We start from the raw sequence: 14,624 nt of genomic DNA on the forward strand, positions 1-14,624 counted from the left end.
TTGATGTAGGAACTGCCGGCTATATGTCCAAGTTGGGATGGAGTGAGAGACTTGGAGGTGACTATGTTCCCATGCACCTGCTGCCCTTTAATTTGTAAGTGGTGGAGGTCACAGGTTTGGGAGATATTACTGAAGAAGTCTACATGAGTTGCTTCAATGCATCCTGTAGATGGTACACATTGCAGCCACAGTGCGCTTGTGGAGGGGTAGATGCTTAGGATAGTACGCCCACATCTTCCAAGAAGCAATTAAAATCTGTTACTGAAATGTAACACTTGCTGGGCTGCATATTTGCTTTGCCTACAAGCTTGCAAGTTAAAATCCTGAGTCTCATTCCAACTTGGATGAAATACTATAAACTGAAAAGTGATAGTTGTTTTCTCAAACAAAGTTGCATGCAAGGAAGGAAATGGGAAAAACATGAGTGTATAAATATGTACAAATTTGCAAGAGAAGCAGAGAAAGGGGGAAGAGTTTGGTATGGAGAGGACATAAACTGCTGTAGGTTGGTGATCTGACTCCGGAACCAGTTTATCCTCCATATATAGGACTCTCACCCTGGGTATATCCTTATAAGCAGAGAGATCTAAGCAATGCCCCACATGGAAGAGAGAAATGGTTCAAAGTTACATGTTGACAGAATTGCCTCTTAATATGTTTATGACTCATGTTGTGCATGGCCCAGTGCTAACATTTCATCACTGGAGCATGTTCTTTGAGATCCCAATAATACTTAGTTGCCTGGACAGGAAATTATTAGCTGACCTTGGAAAAATGAGTGAGCATGTTGGAGAATTACGCGCACACTCTCACCCCTCCTGAATTCGCAAGACATGAGAAAAATGAAGTACCAATTCCAATGGATTTCTCCACACCCCCCCCCCCTCCTCACTGCTGCCTCTCATTGTCACTGGATCCTCAAGATCTTTCCAAATGAAGTTTGTGTGGCGACTGGAGGACTTGGAACATCATTCAGCACTCCTCTTTCTCAAGTGGACAGAGAGAACAGCTGATCATATAGCTGATAACTGAAATGTAATAGGACTATTGGTATTGACTTTCAACCAGTTTGATTTTTTTTATTTACCATTTTCCCCCAGTGTTACTCCCTTGTGCTATCGTAACAATTCTAAACAAACAACAATAAATAGAATCTAAATAAAGTAAAGAGATGGCAATATACTTCAACAAAACATCTTGAGAAATGTACGTTAGAGGATGCCTCGTGCTGCACTGTAACCATTTATGGTAGGAGGAAAATGGATATAGCATTGCACTGAATGTTTATTTAACCTTCATGAGGAAGCCATTAGCCAGTAACAGAAGGAAATCAAAGGTAAATGATCAGTTTTGCTCTCAACTCTTCTGGACTCATGAACCTAAAGTGGGTAGTCCTGCCCTCTGTGGTGAAGTACCATTTCGAGTGTTGCATTCAACCATTGACCTTTTACACACACACAACTTGATTGTGACCAAGCTACAATGTTGAGGATCAGAAGATGGGTGCAGTGGTGACCAGGCTAAGGTGTTCCTCTGCTGTTTGCTTTCTCTGAAGTCTGGAACTGTGGGTAGAAAGAATATCCTTGCTTTAAGTCCTTTGCCCAATGTTATAGAGCCATAGAGGTCTTCAGCGCAGAAAAAGGCCCTTCGGCCCATCGAGTCTGTGCTAGTCTAACAAGTTCTAATCCCATTTTCCGGCACTAGGCCCATAGCCTTGTATGCCATGGCATCGCAAGTGCACATCCAAACACTTAAATGTTATTAGGGTTTCTGCCTCTACCACCCTTTCAGGCAATGAGTTCCAGATTCCCAACACCCCCTGGGTGAAAAAATTCTTCCTCACATCCTCTCTAAACCTCCTGCCCCTTACCTTAACTCTATGCCCCCTGGTTATTGATCCCTCCACCAAGAGGAAGAGTTCCTTCCTGTCTACCCTATCTATGCCACTCATAATTTTATACACCTTGATCATGTCCCCCCTCAATCTCCTCTGCTCCAGGGAAAAACCCCAGTCTATCCAATCTCTCCTCTTAACTAAAACTCTCCAGCCCAGGCAACATCCTGGTAAATCAGCATAAATCTGTTCCTTCTTGAAATAACGTGGACACAGTGGGCTGCAATAAGATAAATGTGTTGTGATCTCTCCCTGGAAAGTAGCTACTGATGTGCATGTTGACATGTGCAGTCAGATACCACCTAGGCATTAATTGCCATCTGACTGTTCTGCAGTGTCATTCAGAGGAAGTTGAGACAGAGAGGCCTACTGTCAAAGTCTAAGCCCAAAAAGCATACCTTGGAGCCTTTTTAGCTGCTACTTGCCAATATCGCAACGGGTAAATAGCAGCTGGAGGCTTGGCTTGGTACCACATCAGAAGAATAGTTGACACAGTTAGATTCACTGCAGATCTGATGGGGCACAAAATAATTGAAGCAAACTGCAGGTAAGTTTTTTTTAAAAAAACATTTTTAGGCGCATTTTTTAAAACTTAAAAGTATTTTAAATGTTTTTAATTTTGCTGACTGGGCCTCAGGAACCAATGGTACATCCCTTATGTTTTCCGCTGCTATGAGAGCAACCGCTACAAGATGCCAGGCTGAATAGGTATCATGGGTAGCTCCTGATCTCTGTTGATATCCAGCTCCACTTGCTGATCCAATTAAAGGTATTTCACCACAACTCCTCAGAAGGTCACGCCTCCCTCAAAATGGCTGATATAAGCCCACCATTAAATTAGTGCTGTTCCATTGGACTCAAAGACAATTCAGCTGCTTACTGGCATGCTGCTGTATTCCAGAACTACCAAGTGTGCATTTGGAGATCATTCTTTTATTCCTTCACATAAGTAATCTTCATCCATGCCCCAAATCTTTCTGCACATATTCTATCAGTGACAAAAACACTTCACTGAAAATTTATGGCTGCTCTTGTTGCCCCCTATTTTGTACACTTCCAATCCCAGCTACCCACTTCTACAGATGGTTATGAGGTGGCTGGCTGATTTTCAGCAAAAGTTTTGTCAATTCACCTGGAAGCTCCTTGTTTTTGGTTGGGTCTGTATTCCCCCTCGGGAAAGGAGAGTAAAGGCATGATGTATACCATTGTAAAGGGTGCAGCCCAGATTTTTGAAGAGTGTAAAAGGTGCTGATGATCTTTCATTGCTTCCCTACATTTCCAGCCGAAAGTAAAGGAGCCGTTCACGTAAGAGAAGGGTTGTGAAGTTATTGTGGTATCTTCTGTTTGCAGATGGTGTGTTGCAAATTTATTGAACACAGGGAAAAGTTACAATTTGGAAATTGCCAATTACTGCACATTGTTGCAAGATATAACTACCTTCTGTTAACCTTGGTTGCTCTAATATCATTCAATAATAATGAGGGGTTGATGGAAATACCACTCATTTCCAAGGTCACATTTTGCCCTATAGGCCATAAAGTTGATGTTTCTTTGCTGCATTACAGACAGTAGCGCTTCCAGGCTTCCTGCTTAAAGAAGCAAAGCTCTCGGACATTTCATTGCAGCTACATTGTTAGACATACATAAAATAACTATTTTTGCAGCTATTGCAGCAAAATTGGATTTGCTAGGCAGACAAACCTATTAGTATTGAGTGTCCACAAAATATAATGTAGGTGCTCAGAAAAATTGAGCTGGTTGTCAATAGAGATTGCTTAATGGGTGTAGGTACAAGTTCAGTGCTATATCGGCCACTTATCCAATACTGTGGAAAATCTGGCACAATATTTTTTTTCTACCTCAAGGCCTTGGGGTTGAAAACGAAGGTCCCTGATGCTTCTGATAACCTATGAAACTTTGTATTGTAATTGTATGTTTTCTCCAGTTGATGCCTCTGTTCCATAGTGCAAGTGATGAAGATTTTGTCTCTTAATCTTAGCTGTTGCTATCCTAATACTTGTGTGCACTGCAGGCTGCCTGGAGTTTTGGGTATCTCCTAGCATAACGTGGAAGGGTGTAACGGTGACATGAAAGCTTCATGACATAGTAACCTTCACTAATACAGGAAGAGCCACTCTTGATCCAGTTACGTGTAGATCATTGAGCAAATCATGACACAGCTTTGGGGCAGCCTGTCATATGAAGTGTAGGCTACAAAGACTGGGAACTCCTCATGTGCTTAGTTACTGTTTCTGAGCTAATGTCAAATATGGATAAAATACCTCAGAGATCATTGTCTCTTCATGACCAGCAATACTCTGGAAACTTCCCATTAGAATCCCTGTCTTTGCCATCTTATTCTATTAATCAAAGTAAACAAAGCAAAAAAAGTTCAAAAATAAAATTGTAAAAATTAATGGAGACTTTTGCAGTAAAATGAACTTGTCCATAGATAAAAATGGTAAGTTACCGTCTGCTTTTAAGACCACCTGGAGCCAGCACCATAACAGCCAGCCTTGTGTTCCCAGCTTTTATGGGAGAAGTTTAGGTTCTGGGTCACGTCACATCCAACTTGTAAAATGAGGCCAAGATTGTTAATGGGCCATTTGAAAACAACGAGTTTCTTGCATGCTATGAGTCCACCTGAACAGAATTCGGAGCCCTGGGGGTGGTGGTAATTAAATCAAGTTTTTCAGCATAAGTCAAAAAGACAACCTCTGCCAGCCTTCTAAGAATCCTGCAACACAATCCAGGAGCCCACTTTGACTTTGGCACAAATAATCAAGGATGAGTTAAGAAACTAGCTGGTTACTTTGCTAAACACACTGTGCAGTCTGTATATTATAGGGCTAAGTTAAAAATTCAATGGCATATTTATTTCCTCAAAAAGTAATTGAGAATCAGTAAGAACCATTATCCTTTCAAAGGTTTAACTATTTGCTGAGCAAGGGTCTCAATCTAGGTTACATAATGTTTATTCCATAAATGTGTACACAGGCATACAGCCCTTCCCCATAAGTAGCAACTGAAACTAATGTTGAGTCATAACATTGTCAATCTCTAAATTTCTAACATAATCTCAATGCATTGCTGATATTATGATCTGAAACAAAAGGGGAGCATCAACCTAGAGAGTTTAAAATTCATATTCCTTTATTTTGAAATGGAATTCTATATATCTGATGAGAAAAACATGACATGACAACAATGGCTGCTAGATTGTCTTTTCAAAACAGCTGGTTCTCTGATGTTCTTAGAGAGGGGAATATACCACTTCTACCTTGCCTGGTCTACCCATTACTCCAGTCCACACTACATAATTGACTCTCTAATGCCCTCCAAAGTGGCCTAGCAAACCACTGATTTGCGGATGACACAAAGATTGACCGGGTGGTTAACAGTGAGGTTGAGTGCCTTGGGCTACAGGAAGATATAGACTGGATGGTCAAATGGGCAGATAAGTGGCAGATGGAATTTAACGCTGAAAAGTGTGAGGTGATACACTGGAAGGAGTAATTTGACAAGGAAGTATTCAATGAATGGCATGGTACTAGGAAGTTCTGAGGAACAAGGGGCCCTTGGCGTTTGTGTCCATAGATCTCTGAAGGCAGAGGGGTATGTTAGTGGGGTGGTGAAAAAGGCATATGGGACACTTGCCTTCATCAATCGAGGCATAGATTACAAAAGTAGGGAGGTAATGTTGGAGTTGTGTAGAACCTTGGTGAGGCCACAGCTGGAGTACTGTGTGCAGTTCTGGTCGCCACATTAAAGGAAGGATGTGATTGCACTGGAGGGGGTGCAGAGGAGATTCGCCAGGATGTTGCCTGGGATGAAACATTTAAGTTATGAAGAGAGGTTGGATAGACTTGGGTTGTTTTCGTTGGCACAGAGAAGACTGAGGAGCGACCTGATCGAGGTGTGCAAGATTATGAGGGGCATGGACAGGGTGGATAGGGAGCAGCTGTTCCCCTTCGTTGAAGGGTCAGTCACAAGGAGGCATAAGTTCAAGGTGAGGGGCAGGAGGGTTGGGGGGGATGTGAGGAAAAACTTTTTTACCCAGAGGGTGGTGACTGTCTGGAATGCACTGCCTGGGAGGGTGGTGGAGGCAGGTTGCCTCACATCCTTTAAAAAGTACCGGGATGAGCACTTGGCACATCATAACATTCAAGGCTATGGGCCAAATGCTGGTAAATGGGATTAGGTAGGTAGGTCAGGTGTTTCTCACGTGTCAGTGCATACTCGATGGTTCGAAGGGCCTCTTCTGCACTGTGATTCTGTGATTTGACCAGACAATCACTGCTCAAAATCCTGCTACCACCAACACCACTAATTTAGGGCAAATAGGGATCGGTAACCAATCGCGTCTTGCTCAGGTCATCTACATCTGCTGAGAACATTTTTAAATTCATAAAGGCAATTGAGAAGTATTGCAAGTTAACCCAATGAATTTAGAATTCACACCTGATATTAAAATCCATTTATAAGCAGATTCCAGTTACTTCTCAAATATATATCACTTTTAACCTGTGATTTTTCAATAAATTCCTGAGGCAGCTAGGAGATTAGAAGACGACTGCATGTGTTCCTGAATGCAAGGTTGATGTATCTCATTACGGACCTGTCGTGAAAGCGTGTCACACTCGATGCTGTTGAACTATAGTCAAACCAACATGTTAGGCCAGACCATGAACACCTAAAATGAGGTGCAAGCAGATTGTTTTTGAACTAGATTTTAGAAGAATCAAATTGATATTTTTAACCTGGGATGGGCAACATCTCTTTAATTATAATTACAATTTGGACCAAACTACCCCAAAAGAAACCAAAAATCCTAGAGTGCTCAGAGCGCAGAACAATAAGCCTCATTAATAATCATTTTGGAAAGAAATAATCAGTCTACAGAAAAAGAGATTTGGATTTGGGCCAAAGAAAAGAACAAGGGAAGTTATCTTCAACTTGAGTGTAGTCACTGAAAGATAGCTGGAAGTGCAAAAATCTGTATGTATGCTTTATAGATTATGAAAAAGCATTTGATAGCCTACCATCAGAAAATAATGGAATGCATAAACAAACTAGGGATTGACAAATGATAAACGGGTAATTCAGAATCTATATTGGAATCAATCAGCAGTGATGAGACTTGATAGCGGTTTGTCAGACAACTTCACAATTAAAAGAGGAGTGCACCAGGAATGTGTTCCCCAACCTGTACACTGAAGCTATCTTCGGAGACATAAGATGATCTACCAGGTTGCAACATTGATTGGTTGAATGTCGACAATTTGAGATAACGCAGATGTCACCACCGATTGCAGAGTCAGAAGATGCACTACAGTAAATTGTAAACAAAGTGAAAGCAATGAGTGAGGAAGATGGATTAAGAATGAATGTGGAGAAGAAAATAAGCAGAGACCTAATCGCAGAAGTGAAAACTGAAGTAAATGGAGAAGTCTTGGAACATGTGAAAAGGTTCACATACCTTAGAAAGATTATCACAGACAATTGGAGGTGTGATTGGGAGATGAAAAGGAGAATTGAGATAGCCAAGACCAGCTTTGTCAGACTAAAGGACATGTTAACATCAAAGAAACTGAACCAGAAAAGAACGCTGAGGTGCTGCATCTTGTCATCTATGTTAAATGCTTCGCAGACATGGACAACAAAGAAAAAGACTATTGATAAGCTGAATGCATTTGAGATAAGGACATATAGGAGGATGTTCTGCATATCATACACAGACTAATGAAATGTTGGATAAAAGAGGAAATTAGTGCATAACATCAAAAGATACAATATTTTGGTCACTACACTGACTAATGTACAGAAAATTATTGAAGGGGAAGATCGACAGAAAATGTAGGAGATGGAAGTAGGGGAGAAAATGGGTGATGAATGTAATGGACTGGATGCAGGTGACCTATGTGGAATTTGTAAGGGCAGCACAGGACAGACAGAGGTGAAGATTCCTGGCAATCAACCTTCTGGGAAGATGCTGACACCAACAAGCGAACAAACAAACTCCAAATGGGTTCTTATATTCCTTGTGTTTCGTGGCACCGTTCAACATAACTGCAGCACTATGCTGACTTCTAATGTAGCATTAAGTCATTATCACTTAAACAGACACTATTTTGAGGTCCACATACGCAAGATGGAATTGCTAACTAAATCTACCTACACGAGCTGCAGTTCTTCAGTGTACTTCTAGACCCTTGCCCTGGTACACTTAAAAAGTGGATATTCACCATCTATGAGTGCTAATGCACACTGTTCTTACAGCTACAAAATATTTGTATACAAAGGATCTTCTGTCTTTTGTATTTTGTGACTGCCATGGAAATGATTTAATTTTGAACAAAAATACAGCTGCTGCAGAAACAAAAGTTCTGAATAAAGAAGGGAACTGGCGCATCATGACATAATTCTAAACAGGACAGCCAGTGAGATAAAAGATTTGCATGATCGATTTTGAAAGATGTTTGGTAATACCAAAAGATCACTATAGCATCAGCAGAAATAATTAGTGGAGAACTGCAGTCAGGTTGTGCCTCCATATCTGAACCAACTTCTGTTCTATCATCACAGTAAAAAGAATATTGACCAAAGCACAGTAAGCACTGTATACATCCTTTGAACTTAGGGTTTTGAAAATTTCTAAACCTTGTACGTTATGCACAAACTTTTTCTGTGGCTTTTGTCCTGCCAGTTCCTAGCTGTTAATATTTTTGTTGTCAAGGCTATTCCATGGTGCTCTGTATCTGAACTTCCCTAGGTCTTACCTGAAGTTAATCTGATCCTCTTTTATCATTGTTTTCATTTACTTTTACAGCTATCCTCATTTTTTTTTCTTTCAGCTGCTCCTGGTAATTTTTTTTTTCCCTCCATGATCTCTCTTTTGCTGCTATAAAATTGATCAGTGGATAGAGTGAAATACTGATTTGTTTTTGTTCTTGGTTGGTGATACTAATACTTATATCAAATTGCTTACTGTACTTTACATTATTTGAAAATATGTTAAAAATCACCTTTATTCCGGGTTAAATATAATTTGTCGTTTGTCATGTAATGAAGGAAGGTTTCAAGTTCAATCATTGATATGTGCTGCTTGGCTCATTACAGACAGAGCTGCAGGTTTTGAGCACAAGACAGAATTTGACTGTTATTAGTGATTCTTCTGAAAACAAGTAGCTTGCCTCATTATAACTTCACCTGAAATCTGTGGTTCAAAGAATGGTTTTCTGTAGTCATTCTTCAGGATATGGGGGTCACTTGCAAAGCCAGCATTTATTGTCCAACCTATGATTTACTGGACAGTGGTGTCATTGGAATTGGACAGAATGGGATGTCACTAGCAAAGCAGAGACACTAAATAATGCAATTAACTGGTGATTGCAGAATAAAGTTGATAAAATGAATTAGAAATATTGAAAATGATAAAAGAATGTATCCTAATTTGCTATATTCACTAAATGTATTTTGCAGCACGGAAGGAGGCTCATCATCCCAATGCTGGCTCTTTGGTAGAGCTGTCCAATTGAACACATTCCCCTGCTTTTTTCCCATTGCTCTGTATATTTGTTCCCTTCAAGTATTTATCCAATTGCGTTTGAAAGTTACTATTTAATCTGCTTTAACCACCATTCCATACAGTGCATTCAAGATCTTAACAACTTGCTGTGTGTAAAAAAAAAGTGGGTGAAATATTCTGCATTCCACTCCAGTAAATATGTTTTAGATTGTGCTTGTTTGCAATTTGAATTTATATGCTCAATATTATAGTAGTTTGTAAGTGCATCATTCTACTTTTACTACAATTCTCCAGTGTCTTTCAATGAGGTTGAAGTTTGTGTCTGTTTCTCAGGAGCAGGAAGATATGCGCCCTGCTCAGAAGACTAGCCATCCCCTACCTGACATCTTCAGCAGCATGCTTAAAGACACAACAGATGAACATCGAGCTCACCTATTTGATCTGAACTGCAGAATTTGTACAGGTAAACAGCACTAAAACATTTTAGGGTTTATCATGGGAACACTTATCAATGCAGTACTGTGCAACATTGGCGTGAGAACAAAAGCAGAATTGTGCAGCCTTCATCTTTACACTAATGAAATGCATACAGCACAGTAGAAAGCCATTTGGCACATCCTATCTGCTGACTCTTTGAAAGAGTTGCGCAATTAGTTCTGCTCCCCTCTGCTCTTTCCTGTAGACCTGCAAGTTTTTCCTTTTCAAGTTTATATCCAGTTTCCTTTTGAAAGTTGCTGATGAATCTGCTTCCAGCACTGCTTTTAGACAGTGCATTCCATATCATCATAACTCAGTATCTGAATGTTGGTCAGTCATGCAGAGACCAGTGCAACCATATTCAGTGCTTAAGTGTCTTGTCAACAGAACATTCTTGTACTTTAATTGGATTGTAGGCTTATATCTTGCATAAATCTATTTCAAACTGATTGCTTATGGAGTTTGATATATTTTTATTTTATATATATATAAAAATAAAATAATAGGCAGTCTGAAGCATGATTTAAAAAAGGTTTGAATAAATGTAGGGTTGTACCTTCTGAGGCGCTACACCTCTGGCAAGGCCCCCTCACAGCAGACAAATATTGTACAGATAAACTGCCACTTTTAAAAAACCAAAGTTCTTTCATGGGATATTAGCGTCGCTGGCTAGGCCAGCAGTTGTTGCCCATCCCTAATTGTCCTTAAGCAGAGTCCTTAGAAAGTTGCACCCATTGTATACAATATTGCTTTATGATTAATTGATACTCACCATATGTTGATAGTGCTTGTGTGGCTAGTAGGGTCCAATTAGATCCAATTATTTCAACAAAGCAAAAGGAAGCCATTACACGTGCACGTTAAGTTGGAGAATTTTTAATGATTCAAGTTCTAATTTTTGCTGGCTTGAAGCCCTGGATCTGGTCAAGCAAATGGCTCCCAAATGAATATGGAACTGTAATTAATGAACATATCCTACCTACGCCCAATTCCAAAAATGTTTTTTTGTCCCTGTGCAAAGTAATTAAAGATCAACTGGCATGCTTAGAAACATAAGTGTAGTGAACAATATTAACAGTTAAATAGGCATAAATTCAGGCTATTCATTCCAGGAATAATATCAATGAGCTGTAGCACAAGCCACATCTGTATTAAACTTAACCCCAAACCTTTTAACTCATTTCTTGATTTGCACTCCCTTTTAGGAAAAGTTCAAGTCTCAGATGATGAACCAATGCCTAAGAAGCCGAAAGTGGTAACCAAAAAAACCGAACCAAAAATGAAATCAAGGCCCGATATGAGACGTCAGCAAGAACAAGACAAAGCAACAGTGACTGTTTCAGCACTTGGAGAGAACCGTGGTTCAACCCAAGAAATGATCACTCATTCCACTCCATCAGTAGTCTCTATGGCTACCAATGCAGTTACTTTACAGTCTATTTCAGAACATGCCAGCAGCTCCTTCATATCACTAGCCAGTAATCCAACTGGAGCTTCCAGGACAGATAGAACATCCATCACTGTAGGTTCTTCACTTAGCACCTCCATTGTCCCTAAACCTATATTATCAATGTCTTCAGCTGGTACCATGGTTTCTGAGACAGCGATGGGGAGAACCTTTGGTGCTGAAAAGGAGGAAGACGAGGCACCAAAATCCATTTTGACATCTGCAGCTCCCAAATCTATACTGACAAAACCATCAACTGCACCTGAGCAAAACTACACTGTATCAACAACAGTAAGGTGTGTAAGGACCATAAGGAGGAAACTACTTCAGCCACCCAAAGCCACCAGTCAGAACAACATTCAGATTAGATTTGCATACAAAATAATTCCAAAACGTGGGTGAAAGTAGCTCTCAAACAGGAAGCAGGGTTGCTTGTGGCACACAACAGTTCATTCAGCAGTGAACATTGCTGTAGCTCTCAAGTGCATTTAGGAAATTTGTATTATTTTTAAAAAGTATAGACTGCCAGAAGAACACAAATATGATACTACCACTGAGAGTCAAAATTAAAGAACAGATAACCTTTGCCATGGCGAAGGGCTGTAATTGAATTTGACACAAGAGCCAGAAATCCTAATTGGCTTTACATAAACTAAACTAATTTCTTCTCTTCCTGTTGAACTCCTATTCAGATCAGTTTCTCATCCCTACTCTTTCTCCAACATCCTAAAATCCCTGTCTGGCTAAAACACATGTAAGATTTGGATTAACTGCTCTGAACAGTTGTCAAAACACTTCTGACTTGAACATTATTGTTTCATCGCTTTTCAGATGTCAAGCTATTCAACATAGAAATAGGCTATTTAACCTCTTGAGCCCGTAGTGCTATTCAGTGTGATCATGGCTGATCTGTAACCAAACTCCACATGCCTTTGCTCCAAATCCTTCTTAATACCCTTGGATAACAAAATCAATCACACTCAATTAATTTAGCAAAGTCTCTACCTTTTTGTACACAAGTATTTCTTCATTTCAGTCCTGAAAGGTCCAGCTCCAGTTTTTAGACTATGCCCCTAGTCCTAGAACCTGATGAGAAGAAATAGTTTCTATCTACTCTGTCTGTTCCTTAATGTCTTGAAAACGTCAATAAAATCATCCCTTAACCTCCTAAATTCCAGGGAATATAGCAATAGTTTATATAACCTCTTCTCGTAATTTAACCTTTGGAGTCCAGGTATCATGCTGTAAATCTATGCTGCACTCCTTTTAAAGCTAACATATCCTTCCTAAGGTGAGGTGCCCAGAAGTACTCTCAGTACTCCAGGCCAAACTGCTCAACGAAGTTGAATACCAATTTTCCCACACAGGGAAAGCTTGATTGATAGGAATGTGCTAGCTATAAATGTAATGTGCAGTGTAATGATTGCCCCTTGGGAGAAGGGAAGTTTATGTACCCAATGTACAGTCAAGAGTGAAAGTGTTCCCTCATAACCAGTATATACACTGGTTGTATACCCACACACAATCAAGAAGAAATCAATAAACTTCCTTTGCATGTTGTCCACTCCACATTGAAGTGGATATTTCAGTTGTCTGATGACCATTCCAAAGTTAGGCCTAGCAACAATACAGTGCACCTTATGCTTCTGCTGGGTAACTACCAGTTGGGACAAATTAATGTCTACTTTTGTTCTAAGGGCCATTCCAACAACAACTTCACTGAAATGTGAGACAAAATGTGAGCCAAGCCAAAGAAAAGGAAATTGGGGATAATCAAAAGTTGGTCAAAGAAGTGGATTTTAAGGAATGTCTTAAAGAAGGATGGAGAGATAGAGCAGTTTAGGAAAGGAATTCCTGAGCTTGGGGCTATGCAGCTAAAGACATGGCTGCCAAAGATGGGTGAAGTGGGGGATGGTTGCACAGGAAGCCATAGAAGTGAAGAGCTTGGGAAAATTAGAAGGCTGGAAGAGACTTCAGATAGGATGAGGTGAAACCATGGATGGATTTAAATTTGTCATTGGGGGCTAGGACTTGCAGAGGTATGGCTGGAGCTGTGTAGTGAAGAGGAACCCAAAGCTGCTATAGTTCTTTAAAGCATGGTCTCTGGTGAAGTTCATCCTTTATTTCTTCTATGCCTTTTTCAATTAAAAAAAATCAGGAAATTTTGGAAATCTGGAATTCTGCTCCAAAAGGCTGTGGCTACTGAAACAATCGTAGTTGTTCAGAAGCACCAGTTGATTTTGTTGGGAGCCATGATCTAATTGAATGGTTCAGAGGCTGCTGCCTTAGCTCTTATCTTTATACGTAGAAAATCAGTTCAATTAAAAGGGATAGAAAAAGAAATCCAGGAAATGACAAGCCAGTGAGTTTGACCTCCATTGCATGTAAAGTTATTGAAATCCTTGCTGAAGATTATATGGAACATTTGGATAAAAATAGTCCTAAAAGATAGCCAATATGGATTCAGGAAGGACAGATCTTACCAATCTAGAAAATAAACAGCAGTGGAGAGCTTTGGGTCCAAAGTCACCTGTTCCTCCCAAGCATGGTACACTCACCACAGGTCATGTCATGCATAGGTAACTGGCTGACTGATAGGACCTAGGGGGAAAATAGTGGTACAGGGATTGTGATCAGCCTGGGAGAATATTGGCAGTGCGATCGCACGTGGGCTTGTTTTGGGACCTCTTGTTAATACCTTTATAAATAACCTGGAGTTAAGGGCCACAAGCACAGTGGCTAAACATGCAGATGCTACAAAGCTAATGAAGATGGTAGACAGTAAAGTTGCACAGGACAAGTTACAGGAGGATTTGGGAATTGTATAGACAGATGACCAGTGAAATTTAATATAGAGAAATGCAAAGTGTCTCAGAAGTGGACAAAATATCCAGGAAGAAGGGACTGTTACTGAAATGGAAAGGCAATAATGTGCATGGAAAATTAAAGTTATAGGGATCCTGATTGACAATGAATTGAAGCTGTTGCAACAATACTTGGTGGCAGTGAATAAAGAAAATCAGTTGTTGAGAAATATTAACAGCCAATATTGAGATAACATAGTGAGGCAATCCTGTTACTTTATAAATCATTGCAACTGCACATAGAATATTGTATACAGAACCTTTACATTGCAGAAGGAGGCCATTCATCCCATTGAGTGCACTGGCTCTCTGAAAGAGCATTCTACCTAGTCCCACTCCCCTGTCTTATTTCTGGAACCTTGCACATTCATTCTTTTAAATAGCAATCCAATTCCCTTTTGAATATCTTGATCA

General features: G+C 40.0%; 1 protein-coding gene across 2 annotated transcripts in view; it reads left to right on the forward strand.

The window, feature by feature from the left end:
• The window catches only part of LOC144688369 (death-inducer obliterator 1-like), a 109,565-nt gene that overhangs the window by 87,585 nt on the left and 7,356 nt on the right, over nucleotides 1-14,624 (forward strand). For both annotated transcript variants that reach the window (XM_078554839.1, XM_078554838.1), the window contains exons 12-13: nucleotides 9,756-9,885; nucleotides 11,105-11,642. In XM_078554839.1, coding sequence (XP_078410965.1) covers nucleotides 9,756-9,885; nucleotides 11,105-11,642 — 668 coding nt within the window. The remainder of the gene's footprint in view (nucleotides 1-9,755; nucleotides 9,886-11,104; nucleotides 11,643-14,624) is intronic.

Source organism: Cetorhinus maximus, chromosome 13 (assembly GCF_964194155.1).
Source record: "Cetorhinus maximus chromosome 13, sCetMax3.hap1.1, whole genome shotgun sequence".
Taxonomy (NCBI): Eukaryota; Metazoa; Chordata; class Chondrichthyes; order Lamniformes; family Cetorhinidae; genus Cetorhinus; species Cetorhinus maximus.